This window comes from Somniosus microcephalus, chromosome 21 (genome assembly GCF_052327205.1).
Source record: "Somniosus microcephalus isolate GS21.2 chromosome 21, FLI_Smic_1.0, whole genome shotgun sequence".
Lineage (NCBI taxonomy): Eukaryota > Metazoa > Chordata > Chondrichthyes > Squaliformes > Somniosidae > Somniosus > Somniosus microcephalus.
In genome coordinates this window covers 35,533,898-35,546,497 of record NC_141007.1, presented here as the reverse complement: position 1 = coordinate 35,546,497, position 12,600 = coordinate 35,533,898, and the positions used below count along the sequence as shown (strand labels likewise).

The 12,600-nt window shown below is 44.3% G+C and overlaps 1 protein-coding gene across 1 annotated transcript in view; it reads right to left on the bottom strand.

Annotated features, from left to right (window-relative positions):
• tbcd (tubulin folding cofactor D) overlaps positions 1-12,600 on the bottom strand; it is a 354,778-nt gene that overhangs the window by 315,762 nt on the left and 26,416 nt on the right. Inside the window, exons 5-6 of the mRNA XM_085963427.1 lie at positions 9,989-10,135; positions 7,200-7,255 (exon numbers count right to left, since the gene is read on the bottom strand). Coding sequence (XP_085819553.1) covers positions 7,200-7,255; positions 9,989-10,135 — 203 coding nt within the window. The remainder of the gene's footprint in view (positions 1-7,199; positions 7,256-9,988; positions 10,136-12,600) is intronic.

Sequence of the window (12,600 nt, the reverse complement as noted above, 5' to 3'; positions counted from 1 at the left end):
CTGGTTGATCTGGGAGTGCGTGGATTGCCACGTTTGTGCAGTCGATGATGCCCTGCATCTGTGGAAAGCCAGCAAGAGCCGCAAACCTGAGCACCCGCTCATTCTGACTGGCTTGATCGCACGTTAAGTTGACAAAATTGGCAGCTCTGACAAACAAGCCATCAGTCACCTGTCTTATGCATTTGTGGGCCGCTGGCTAGTAAATCCTGGATATGTCTCCAGCAGAGCCCTGGAAGGATCTGGAGGCAAAGAAGTTGAGGGTGGTAGTGACTTTGACAGCCACAGGTTAAAAGTCCACTCCTATAGGTCCAGCAGGCAGCAGGTCTTCTTCTAGAAGGCTGCAGATGTCTGCCACCACCTGGTGCAACAACTCGAGTCTCCCGAGATACTGCTGTTCGGACATGTCAAGGAAACTCAGCCTCTGCCTGTACACCACGTCATGGGTAGTGCTTCCTACAAGTTGCTCCCCTCTCTGCTATCCATCTACAGGTCTCTGAACAACAGGCTGGTGCTGATCATATTGGTCCTCGTCCGAGGTCCAATCTAAGGCAGCCATAACGCCACCCATCCTGATCTGTTTATGAAAACCTCCAAAGCGTATATAGTAACCTCTCAGCAAAGGTACTGTGAACAAACCCTTTCCCACTAGCAGGTAAGAAAGTAGCTGCGAGTACGGAGTAATTATTGCATTATTTCCTTGAGATTGATCAACCCCCTCAATTGCCGCTGTGTTCTCACCTTGCCTTCACTGACGAGTTTCAGGAAGCCCGATAAACCCATGGATGCACCATTAAATTTAAAAGTCAGTTGAAATATTGCTATATAATTGAGCAATTAACTTATGTTAATAGGCAACCTGCCTCTCCCAAGGGAGTTGCACGCAAGCAGCCTAACGCACTCCAGTTAAACCCGGAAGTCGCTGGGTTGGAGCCGGCTTCCCAAAGCGGACATTTTTGCAGATTTTAACCCCTCCCCCTGCCCGCACCCAAGCCCACGCGCTCCTCCAGGTTAAAATTCCCTATCTACTGTCAATATGGATATCAGCTGCCAGCCACAAGGAAGTATGTGTATTCAACAGAAGCAGTTTAGGAACAGCATCAACATCAAGAGAGAATGTTGAACACGAAAATCAGCATCCCAGAGATCATCAGCTTCATTTTTCAGACATTGCAGCGTGAATTAAAGAATCCCAGGATCTAAAGGAAACACTCAAACTGTGCAATGATGCTGCACTGATTTGCATTATCTGGAGTCTTATTCTACAAAGGCATTGTAAATTCACTGTACACTAATGCACAGAAAAAAATGCAATGTCCTCACAGTTCAAAGAAGAACCAGTCTGGACTGTTAAAGCAATTACCCACAATGGTCTCGAGGCTCTTTCCCATTTTTGCAAACCAATACTATTAAAAGATTAAGCAATTGTATAAAGAGTTTCAGCTTGCCTTGATGAAAATTCAAAGCATTTTTACATACAGTTGCATAAAAATATGTAATGCCAAGTGCCTGCAAGAATACAAATCTGCCTCCAAAGCTATAAACCGAAAGTCTTTGCTATTTATCATTAAATCAAACGCATCTATTTTTCAGTTATCCTCTACAGCACAATGGAACGTTGTTTTCTGGCAACAGGAAAACCATTGGCCTAGAAATTCGGTGGGCTGCGCCACCAGTTAGCGCCTAAAGAGGGCACTCAGTGGCTTTAGCGCCACTGGCCACGCCTCCCGCGATATTTAGCTGGGGCGCTAATGGCGGCGTTAGCCTGTTGCGCTGCGCCGCCACCGATGACGTCATCAGTGTGCGCAGTGCCCCGCTAACCGATGACGTCATCGGTGTGCGCAGTGCCCCGCTACCGCCCCGATCTCGATATTCGGTAGCGCCCGCCTCTGTAGCGCCGTTCGCAACTCGCGCCCGGTTCACGGGGCCTACCTGTGGCAGCAGTAGCGCAAATTAAGGTGGAGGTGCGGGGCGGCCGTTTTTTTTCGGCGGCCGCCTGCCAGCACCTCCGTCCCCGGCCTCCTGATCTCCCCCCGCAGCAGTGCCGGCTGTTTTCCGAGAGCCCTGCACTTCTCCTCGGTGCCGGGCTCTTTTGCCGGCACTCGCGATCTCTGATCGCGCTGGTGCAGGCCCCTCCCCCTTAAGAATGGGAGGAAGGCCTGCAGTACCACAGCGCGCCGTGCCGCAGCGTGTGGCACTGCGGCACATTGCGCTGCGATATTCAGTTTCAGCGCCCCAAGAGGGACGCAGGGCGCCTCGAGCCTCGCCCCGTGTCCCTCTTGGGGCGTTCAAGCTGAATTTCCGGCGGTCGCAACTGCTCCAATCGCTGCGCTAATTCCGGCGCCCAGGCGAGCTTGCCGCCCCGTTTGCGGCTCCACCGAATTTCTCCCCCATTGTATTTTATTCTAGAAGCTGATTTAAGCCAACAAATAAAAGGAACTGTCTGAATCAAAAAAGCAAGTGCACAGGAAGACCATTAGGATCCGAGAGAGAAAAGATGGGTCTGCACCTGCAAGCCAACCTTTCGCCAGAACTCGGGTGTCGACACTTGGCTGCACGCAGAACAGAGATCTGATGAAGGAACTACACCCAAAACTTCAACTTATCTTTTCAGATGTTGGTGGACCTCCAGCATTTTCTGTTTTTGTTTCAGATTTCCAGTATTTGCAGATTTCTTTCTTTTAATCAGGAACCCCCCAATGCGTGAAAGAGCAGAAGACACCAGAATAAAACATGGACAGACAAGCTACATGTAAAAATAAATCCTTGTGCCTCAAAAATACGAAAACCTCCCGGCAGGCTTTGTGGTCCTTACTTTGTGTCTTGCTCCTGCTTAATTGGTATAAAATGTTTAAGCTTCAGCTATGTCAAAATTTTGAATTGCTGATCATGAAATTCAATGGTCTTTAACGACAGACAAGTGGTACTGTCGACATGAGAGGATATTCAAGGATGAGTACAAGCCCATTACATTAATTATAGGAGTGCAGCTGATTCGGCAACTTGCTGTCAGGGTAAGACTTCCGATTCTGGGAAAAAAAATGTGGGGAGCCAGTCCCACTCTTTTGTAATACACCATGAAGCTCACTGTGCCTATAGAGACTGGCAGCCAATATCAAATGTAAAAAGGGATCTTGGTGCACTTTGGTAATTTTCCCCAAATAGAAACAACACCCCCAACCCCATTTATGTAAAAACACCTTCACAAAACCATCAAGTCACACGTAACAAGTCAAAACTCCTGAAAACCTCTGAATAATACAATGAGGATGAGGGTTGAGAAATGAGCTTGCACTGTGTCATTAGTTTCTTAATGTAAAATGTTCAAAGAAGAATCCATATACTTTCAGTAATCTGCAGCTCAACATCAGAACTGAGATGGTAAACTTGCTCATGTTGGTACTTTGCAATCCTTCAGCTTTATAGGAAAAGAGAAATCATTTGGTGGCAAAAACAGGAAGGCAGATTATTATCTGAATGGCAATAGATTGGGAGAAGGGGAAGTGCAACGAGACCTGGGTGTCCTTGTGCACCAGTCGCTGAAGGTAAGCATGCAGGTGCAGCAGGCGGTTAAGAAGGCAAATGGCATGTTGGCCTTCGTAGCGAGAGGGTTTGAGTACAGCAACAAGGATGTCTTGCTGCAGTTGTACAGGGCCTTGGTGAGACCACATCTTGAGTATTGTGTGCAGTTTTGGTCGCCTTATCTGAGGAAGGACGTTTTTGCCATGGAGGGAGTGCAGCGAAGATTCACCAGACTGATACCTGGGATGGCAGGAATGACGTATGAGGAGAGATTGGGTCGATTGGGCTTGTACTCGCTGGAGTTTAGAAGAATGAGAGGGGATCTCATTGAAACTTATAAAATTCTGACAGGACTGGACAGACTAGATGCAGGAAGGATGTTCCCGATGGTCGGGGAGTCCAGAACCAGGGGTCACAGTCTAAGGATAAGGGGTAGGCCATTTAGGACAGAAATGAGGAGGAATTTCTTCACCCAGAGAGTGGTGAACCTGTGGAATTCTCTACCACAGAAGGCAGTTGAGGCCAATTCATTAAATATATTCAAGAAGGAGTTGGATATATTTCTTAAGGCTAAAGGGATCAAGGGGTATGGGGAGAAAGCAGGGACCGGGTACTGAATTTGGATGATCAGCCATGATCTCATTGAATGGCGGAGCAGGCTCGAGGGGCCGAATGGCCTACTCCTGCTCCTATCTTCTATGTTTCTATAACAACAACTTGTATTTATATAGTGCCTTTAAAACGTCCCAAGGCGCTTCACAGGGGCATTCTAAAACAAAATTTGACACCGAGCCACATAAGGAGATATTAGAGCAGATGAGCAAAAGCTTGGTCAAAGAGGTGGGTTTTAAAGAGGGTCTTAAAGGAGGAAAGTGTCTTAAAGGAGGTAGAGAGGCAAAGCGGTTTAGGGAGGGAATTCCAGAGCTTAGGGCCTTGGCAGCTGAAGGCACAGCCACCAATGGCGGAGCGATTGAAATCTGGGATGCTCAGGAGGCCAGAATTAGAGGAGCGCAGATATCTCCGGTTTGGGAGGGGGGGGGGCGGGGTTGTGGGGCTGGAGGAGGTTCCAGAGATAGGGCCATGGAGGGATTTGAAAACAAGGTTGAGAATTTTAAAATCGAGGCACTGCTTAACTGGGAGCCAATGGGTGAACGGGACTTGGCACGAGTTAGGCCACGACAGCAGAATTTTGGGTGACCTAAAGTTTACGGAGGGTAGAACGTGGGAAGCCAGCCAGGAGTGCATTGGAATAGTTAAGTCTTGATGTAACAAAGGCATGGATGAGGGTTTCAGCAGCAGATAAGCTGAGGCAGGGACTGAGTCAGGCAATGTTCCGGAGGTGGAAATAGGCGGTCTTAGTGATGGCGCGGACATGTGGGCAGAAGCTCATCTCAGGGTCAAATATGACACCGAGGTTACGAACAGTTCTGGTTCAGCCTCAGACAGTTGTCAGGGAGAGGGACAGAGTCGGTGGCTAGAGAATGGACTTTGTGGCGGGGACCGAAGACAATGGCTTCAGTGTTCCCAATGTTTAGCTGGTTGAAATTTCTGCTCATCCAGTATTGTACATAAGTAAGTTTGGTGAAATTCTATCTCCTGTCACATCATCTTCAATCTGTGAAAACTACAGTTGTTGAGCTCAAGATGATGTGATAGGATTTGACCAGAACATTCCAGCTTACTCACTGAATGACTGGAAAAACAAAGGATTAACATCAACAATTCAACGTCAATTTTGTTACAATGCATACCAATGTGTCAACTAAAAAAATATATAGGGCCGTATATTCCGATTCCTATGGGTGCTCTTGACAGCTTGGACGTCTGCCCTGGAGAAGAGCCTCTGCGGGGAGGAGAGTTCCGCTTTCTGGAGAACCTCCGCCCGCAGAAAACCCTTAGAAATCTTACGCCTGGTAAAAGCGCAAGGCCTGCTTTTACCAGCATAAGATTTGAAAAAAAGTTTTTTTTTTTTTTCAAATGTTCACTCATTTATCATTTAAAAATACTTTTTAAAAAGGTAAGTTTATTTTTAGCCCCATAAAAAACTTTAATTACTTTTTTCAAAAAATTTAATTTTTGTTTAAAATATTTAATTTATTGTAATTTCAACTAATTTTTAAAAAGTGATTTAAAAATATTATTTAATGTTTTACTGTGTTTTTGGGGTGATCTCCATTCATACATTTGACAGGTCTATCTGTCAAGTGTATGAAGGGAGATTCCCTTCTGCTATTGGCTCCCCATGGCCCACGTGATCCCAGGGACGCTTGCGAACCGCCTGCGCCTCTGGGATACGTGGGCCCTGCACATTGAGTTGGAGAGGCCCAGGAGCAGAAGTGTCCGCACGTCGGGAGCCCTCAGGTAAGTCCATAGATTTTTTCCAGATCGGAGGCCTCCGTACACAGGAAGCCTCCGATCGGAAAATACGGCCCACAATTTACTTTTCTTCCCTCTCTTTCAGTCCCCCTGTGCCACACACTATCCCCCCTGCAAACAAAACAATGTGCTTCCATGCCCTTACTGATGCTGCTCTGTAACAGAACACTAGGTGGTGTTTGGGAGCACAGTAGTCTGACACCCTTCACTTAGCCAGAACTGGAAAAAAAATGACAGCTGCAATTCCACATCTAACCACTGTGTGGCACATTTCACCAGTACATGTGTTACACCATCACCTCCTATTAACGGTGCTTCCTCAATCATTTCAACTCATATTTTACCTTATACCACAGATCTGCACGGAAAGATAATAAATCCTTCAAAAATTATTGCAACATTGTTACATTGTGAATTAAAAACATAGGGCCACTGAAAACTAAATGCCACTAGGATGACTTTTTTTAAAAATACAACCAAGTTGGTCTCCATATTTTACATTATTCTGTGAGAAGGGCCTACAAGTCTAGACCTAAATTAGGTTGTAACTTATGGAAAGAGGTAGGAGATAAGTGTCACATTGCATAAAGGTACCACAGGAAACCAAATGAGGAACAAATTTAAATCCTCCACTGTGTTCAAAAACTAAAAACCTCCACTACCAGGCTCCTTAGTTGCAGTCTGCATTCCCTTGCATCTTGTGGATTTAGCACTCTCGTCCACATCTGCCGGACATGTGCAGGAGTTTGAACGTTATGGGAAATAGTCACCAAGACTGTCCAACCTATTTTCCCAAGTACTGCCTAGTTAGGGCTGTCACTGAAGGCCCTTTGCAAAAAAACCGTCAGAAGAATTCTGGGCATCCTCCTAATGCTTTGTGATGAGTGCAATGTCCCAGGGGGCCTGGGTCAGGATGCTTTGGAGGGTGTCTCAGTCGCAGAAAGCCACGTGCTTTTTTACTGCAGCAGGAAACATTTCTTAGTGTCAGAGGCTCCCGTATCAAACCATTGCGCACAGTGGGAAGGCAACTGATCTAGTCCGATTCTCATAAAGGTAATGAGTTCTTTTATCAGCATGTGTCTTCAGAAGATGGCTCTTCAGAGAGGCAGATAATATACTTCCCCATTACTACACACTTAATTTTCACAAAATGAAACTGTGCTGTATAAATACTAATGCAAAAGATCTTCTACTCTATGTTTATTCTATTCACATATATACACAGACTCTTGTGAAATCCAAAATGGAAAATTATCTTGTATTCAGAAGCAACAACTAAATAATGAGCAATATAATACACTTACTTGGACACGAGGACAGCAGCAGCATCTCTTGATTTGTCAATGACTGTTAGGTAAGACTAGAATAAAAACAAATTTCATTCATTGTACCAAAAGCAACGATTGTGGGGAAAGTCCTAACCTCCAATACATCAGACTAGAATCGCTGAACTATAGAGATGGTTATTTTTGGTGTGAACACTGAATAACGCCATCATGAAGCTGTGCACGTGACACAGTATTAATCTTATTTCCCCCCGCCCCCCTCCAACCCCGAAGGGGTTGATCATAACTGCCAACAGTTTCATGGACACTGGCAACCTTCGAACACCTCACACAATTGGCCATTCTTTACGTGTAAGCCTGGACAGTGAATGCAACAGCCTAGCCAACTTCCACACGTACTCCTTTTTTAACCGGGTCACTAAGTAGTAATCTGGAGCAGGAACACTGGTTAACTTGTTTGCTTCCGTGAATGGGCATAAAAGATCCCATGACACTATTCAAACAGCAGGAGGTTCACTTGGTGTTCTTGCCAACAGTTCTCCTTCAATCAACACCACCAAAAACAAATTAACTGGCCATTCATTACATTTGCTCATCATTTATCACCTCACCAGCTGCATGCTGACCTGCCTCGAGATATCCTCTCTTCCTTAAGGCTCTACATCAAACGACTCCTCATCCTCACTGACTTCAAGCTTCACCTCAACGTCCCTAAACATATTCCTCTCCCTTTACTCTCTATGGCCCTTGAACATGCTGTTGCCTCCCAGCTCCATGCCCATCTCTTCCGTATGAATCTCTCCACTCCAACTTCGGTCCATCTCCCAGTACAAAGACAGCTCAAAACAAAATCACAAATGATACCCTCTGTGACTATGGTGCTTTATCACTCCTCATCCTCAATCTCTCCACAGTGCATGACACAATCAATACCATCCTCCTCACTACCCATCTTGGGATTGCATTTGAACAATTCCATTCCTACCTATGCAAACCCAGCCAGAACTTCTTGAGCAATGGCTTTTCTTCCCATCCTGCACTGTCATTTCCAGAGTCCCCCAAGGGTCTATCCTAACCCACCTCCGTCAACTACAACCTATTCCAGACAAATGTCAGCTTTCGTCTGTACATTGATGATACCCACCTCTACCTCTCAACCACCTCTTGACCCCTTAATGGCCTGTGAACTGTCAAACACCTTGCATGACCTCCAGTCCAATGAGTTTTAACTTGCTCTAGCTCCACAGTGGGAAGACCAAAGGTATCTTCTTCAACACCTGCCACGCACTCAGCTCCATAGTCAGTGATGCCATCCCCCTCCCTGACCATTAGCTCAGGTTGAACCAGACAGTCTGCAACCTCAGCATTCTGTTCTACTCTAAGATGAGATTCAGACCGCAGATACTCTGCAGCAGGAAGACCACTTACTTCCACCTCTGCAACATTTGCCCCTACCTCAGCCCCTTCATAGGAACACAGGAACAGGAGTAGGCCATTTAGCCAGAGTCTGTGCCACGATTCAATGAGATTATGGCTGATCTGTGCCCTTTGCCCCATATCCCTTAATACCTTTGGTTAACAAAAATCTACCAATCTCAGATTTAAAATTAATAATTGATCTAGCATCAATTGCCATTTGCAGAAGAGAGTTCCAAACTTCTACCACCCTTTGTGTGTAGAAGTATTTCCTAACTTCACTCCTGAAAGGCCTGGCTCTAATTTTTAGTCTATGTCCCAGAGTCCTAGACTTCACAAACAGCAAAAATAGTTTCTCTATCTACCCTATCAGTTCCCCTTAATATCTCAAAAACTTTAATCAATTTACCCCATAACCTTCTAAATTCCAGGAAGTAGAAGCCTAGTTTCCTTGTAATTTAACCCTTAAAGTCCAGGTATCATTCAGAAACCTCTGAAACCCCTTATACATGCCCTCATCATTTCCCAACTCAACGACTCTTAATCTACTTGCTAGCCTCCCATCCTCCACCCTCTACACCTGTCTAAATATCTGCTACACGCATCACGTCGTGCACTAAATCCCATTTGTCTGTCACCCCAGTTCTCGTTGACCTAAAAACAAAAAATGCTGGAAATACTCAGCAGGTCAGGCCGCATCTGTGGAGAGAGAAACGGAGTTAACGTTTCAGGTCGCTGACCCTTCGTCAGAACTCTCATTGACCTACACTGGCTCCCCAACCCCAACTCAAGTTTAAAACCCTCATCTTTAAATACATCCATGGCCTCCTCCCACCCTCTCTCTGCATTTAGATCATTCATATAGAGAACAGCAGGATTTAAGCACTGACCAGTGGGCTACTCCACTCCTCCAATCGCACCTCTCATGAGCACTCTCTGTATCCTATTTTTTATCCAACTTCTTATCCAGTCCCACATTCTGCCCATTTAAGTTTGCACTCTATGACTTTTTCCAATTTGTGCTGCCACGTCTAATGATTTGTGACCTGTATTCCAAGATCTCTTTGCTCCTCTACCCCATTTAGTTTCTTGCCTTCCAAGGAAAAAGTGGCCTCACTCCTCCTACAAAAATGAACCTCTCAATTCTGGCAATTTCTTCAAAGTTCTTCATTATCCTTTTTATAGTATGGAGACCAGAACTGCACCAGTACTCCCCAAGTATGGTCTAACCAAGATTCGGTATAAATTTAGCATTACAGGTACTTCCTTGCTTTTGTATTCTATTCTATTGTGACTTGGCTTTAAAACCATCTAGAAATGAAACCCCAGTTTAACTTAAAAGCAAATTTAAAACGGACAATTATAACATAACAGAGAGGCACAGCGCTCACCTGTGCTACGTTCAAAATCCGATCCATAGTTGATGTCCTAGACTGGCCTGCCAGTGTCGAGTTGTTACCATCAAGTCGTGCCATATCAAATGGGAGTAAACAGGTCATGGATAACCACAATAAAAGTATGTAACGAGTCTCCCAGGTCTGAAATACACAAAGAAAAAGTATAGACGCATCCCATTATAACCACTAAAACACATACGAGCCTTGGAATACTAGAATATCATCTAGGAGGCTACCATTTGAATTCAGGACTAAAATTACATTCATAATGAGGCCTCCTGAACATCAGTCTTGGCCAGGTGAGAGAAAACCAGTAGGTTGAGTGTTCATTTATTCCTACCCAATGAGAACTCAGGCACTTCCTAAATGGACTGTATTCCTGGATTATGCCACAAGCTGCAACCACTCCAACGTCACATGGATGCATGTGACTGGCGGGAAGGGAGGAAAATCATGAACTGATGCACAATAGACCCCCAACATGCCGATTTCCAAAAGGAATCTACAATCGGTCTAATGAGAGGAAATTGGTTAAAATCAGATGGAGTTTTTTTTCCTGACTGAAGCAACGGTTACAGACAAATCAATGGATAGAACACCGCCATAACAAGACCCTCTTCCACAGTATATACACACATTTCTTGTGGCAAAGGGGGTGATATTAAGCAACAAAAGTAATTTGTTTGTTAATGCATGAAAAACAGGACATCGGGACCAATGCTGCAACGGACTAAGAGTGGGCTACAGGTATTACCATTAACCAGTAAGAAAGAAAAGAGGTGAACTGTTAGGAGCAGTCCCACACTAAGAATCTGTATGAAGACAAACGCTTTAGTTGCCCGAGCACAGGCCTTTGTAGTCTTCAGCCTAAACTATCTTGTCCGGCAGAGGAAGTGCAAGAAGAAGCAGAACTATAAAAAGACTTAATGTAATACATCACAGTATACAAGTAAAAATACTATTTTTGACAACACAGCATATAATGTTTTAAAAAGTTCACGTTCCCCATTTATACAGGAACTGGTATACTGTACTAAATTATGGAATTCTTGTAGCAGCAACACTAATATGGTTGCGTGTCAATCCCCATGAAATGTCAAAACAATTCTTAAAGCAACAACAGAACTTACGGTTTGTGACTTGGCTTTAAACCCATCATTGTTACCTAAACCACAACATGTACGCAAAGCAGAATTGGATTCTCAAGCTCCTTTTCTTTTTTCACTACCAATAAATGAAACAACCATATACAGTATGCCTCAAGATAAGTTTGCATTCAGGCCTAATAAATGAACAGCATGGAAACAAGCATGGAATACCATTCTGTGAAATTAGAATAAATGGGACACAAGTAGATAGACTAACGCATACGACATCAAATGGGGGACAAAGTGTCCCCATTTATGTCTGCATTTGTCAGTAAAAGTTTAAACCATTATTAAAAGATTAAAATATTAAGAGACTAAAATATGCAGGGAAGTGTAACTTATACACAAGATGTTGAGGCAGGGTTTCCCTCTAATTGCATAAAGAATCTTCTGGTCGCACCCAGGCAATCTTTATGGTCAAACACAAAGAAAAATCTGGCAAGTTATTTTCAATCATTTAAAAGTTATGTCGATGCAGCGACTTAGCTCCTTTGGAAGCTCCAAAAGCACAGAGGCGGTGTCTAAGGACTGAATAATAGCAAGTGTTAAGACAAGAACTGGGAAATTATAACCAATCAATATTGTCAATCAATAATGGGAATGTATGAAAAAGCTTTTTACAGAAATTACAGTGGTCACCAAAAGATCGAAGATCCCATAAAGAACATTTAGCATAGAAGCAACAGGTCATTGTCAGTGAATGTATTTCAAGGGAAAGTTACGCAGATGGGCTAAGGAGTGGCAAATGGATTTCAATAAAGATAGAAATACACAATTCTCCACAAGCTGAAAGTGCTTTTACAAAGAAAATACAACAAACATTTCAGGAAAGAGGATCTGAATAGGGACAATTCTATGTTTTGATTAGACAAATTTGTACCAAAAAAAAGAAACCTGTACACAGTAAAATAAAAAAAGAAATGGGTTATCATTGCAGAGTAAGGATTTGGGTGTAATTAACCTTATTTTTCCATACAGAGGTCCCCCGATTATGTACTATAATGAAGGGATCCATGCCCCAATGGCAAACAATAGGAAATAGCAGAAAGTAAGAGTCTCCAAATTACTCTACACTGCCGATTGCTCTGCCTTTCCCCACTCACCCACCAAAGTCCTCTCCAGCAGCATTCACCCCATTACATGTGCACACAAGATGAGCTGGCACTGCACAGCTCAATCAATCAGTTTACCTGCCATCTTACTGCTCCCCCAAGGATTTCCCCATGACTCCAGCCACCTGACCCCCCACAGACCCAAGACAACCAACCAAAACCACTTGCCCCAAAACAAAGAGCAGACCATCTAGAGTTGAAGGCCTGAGACAATATGCATCCAGTCAGCAGCCTCTGCACACATGAGCATGTTCAAACAGCTGAGCTCCAGGTTGATTTTAAGGTTGGCAGCTCCAGAGGGATCGTATAAACTTGGCATTTTGCAAGTTTGACGATAGACACACTG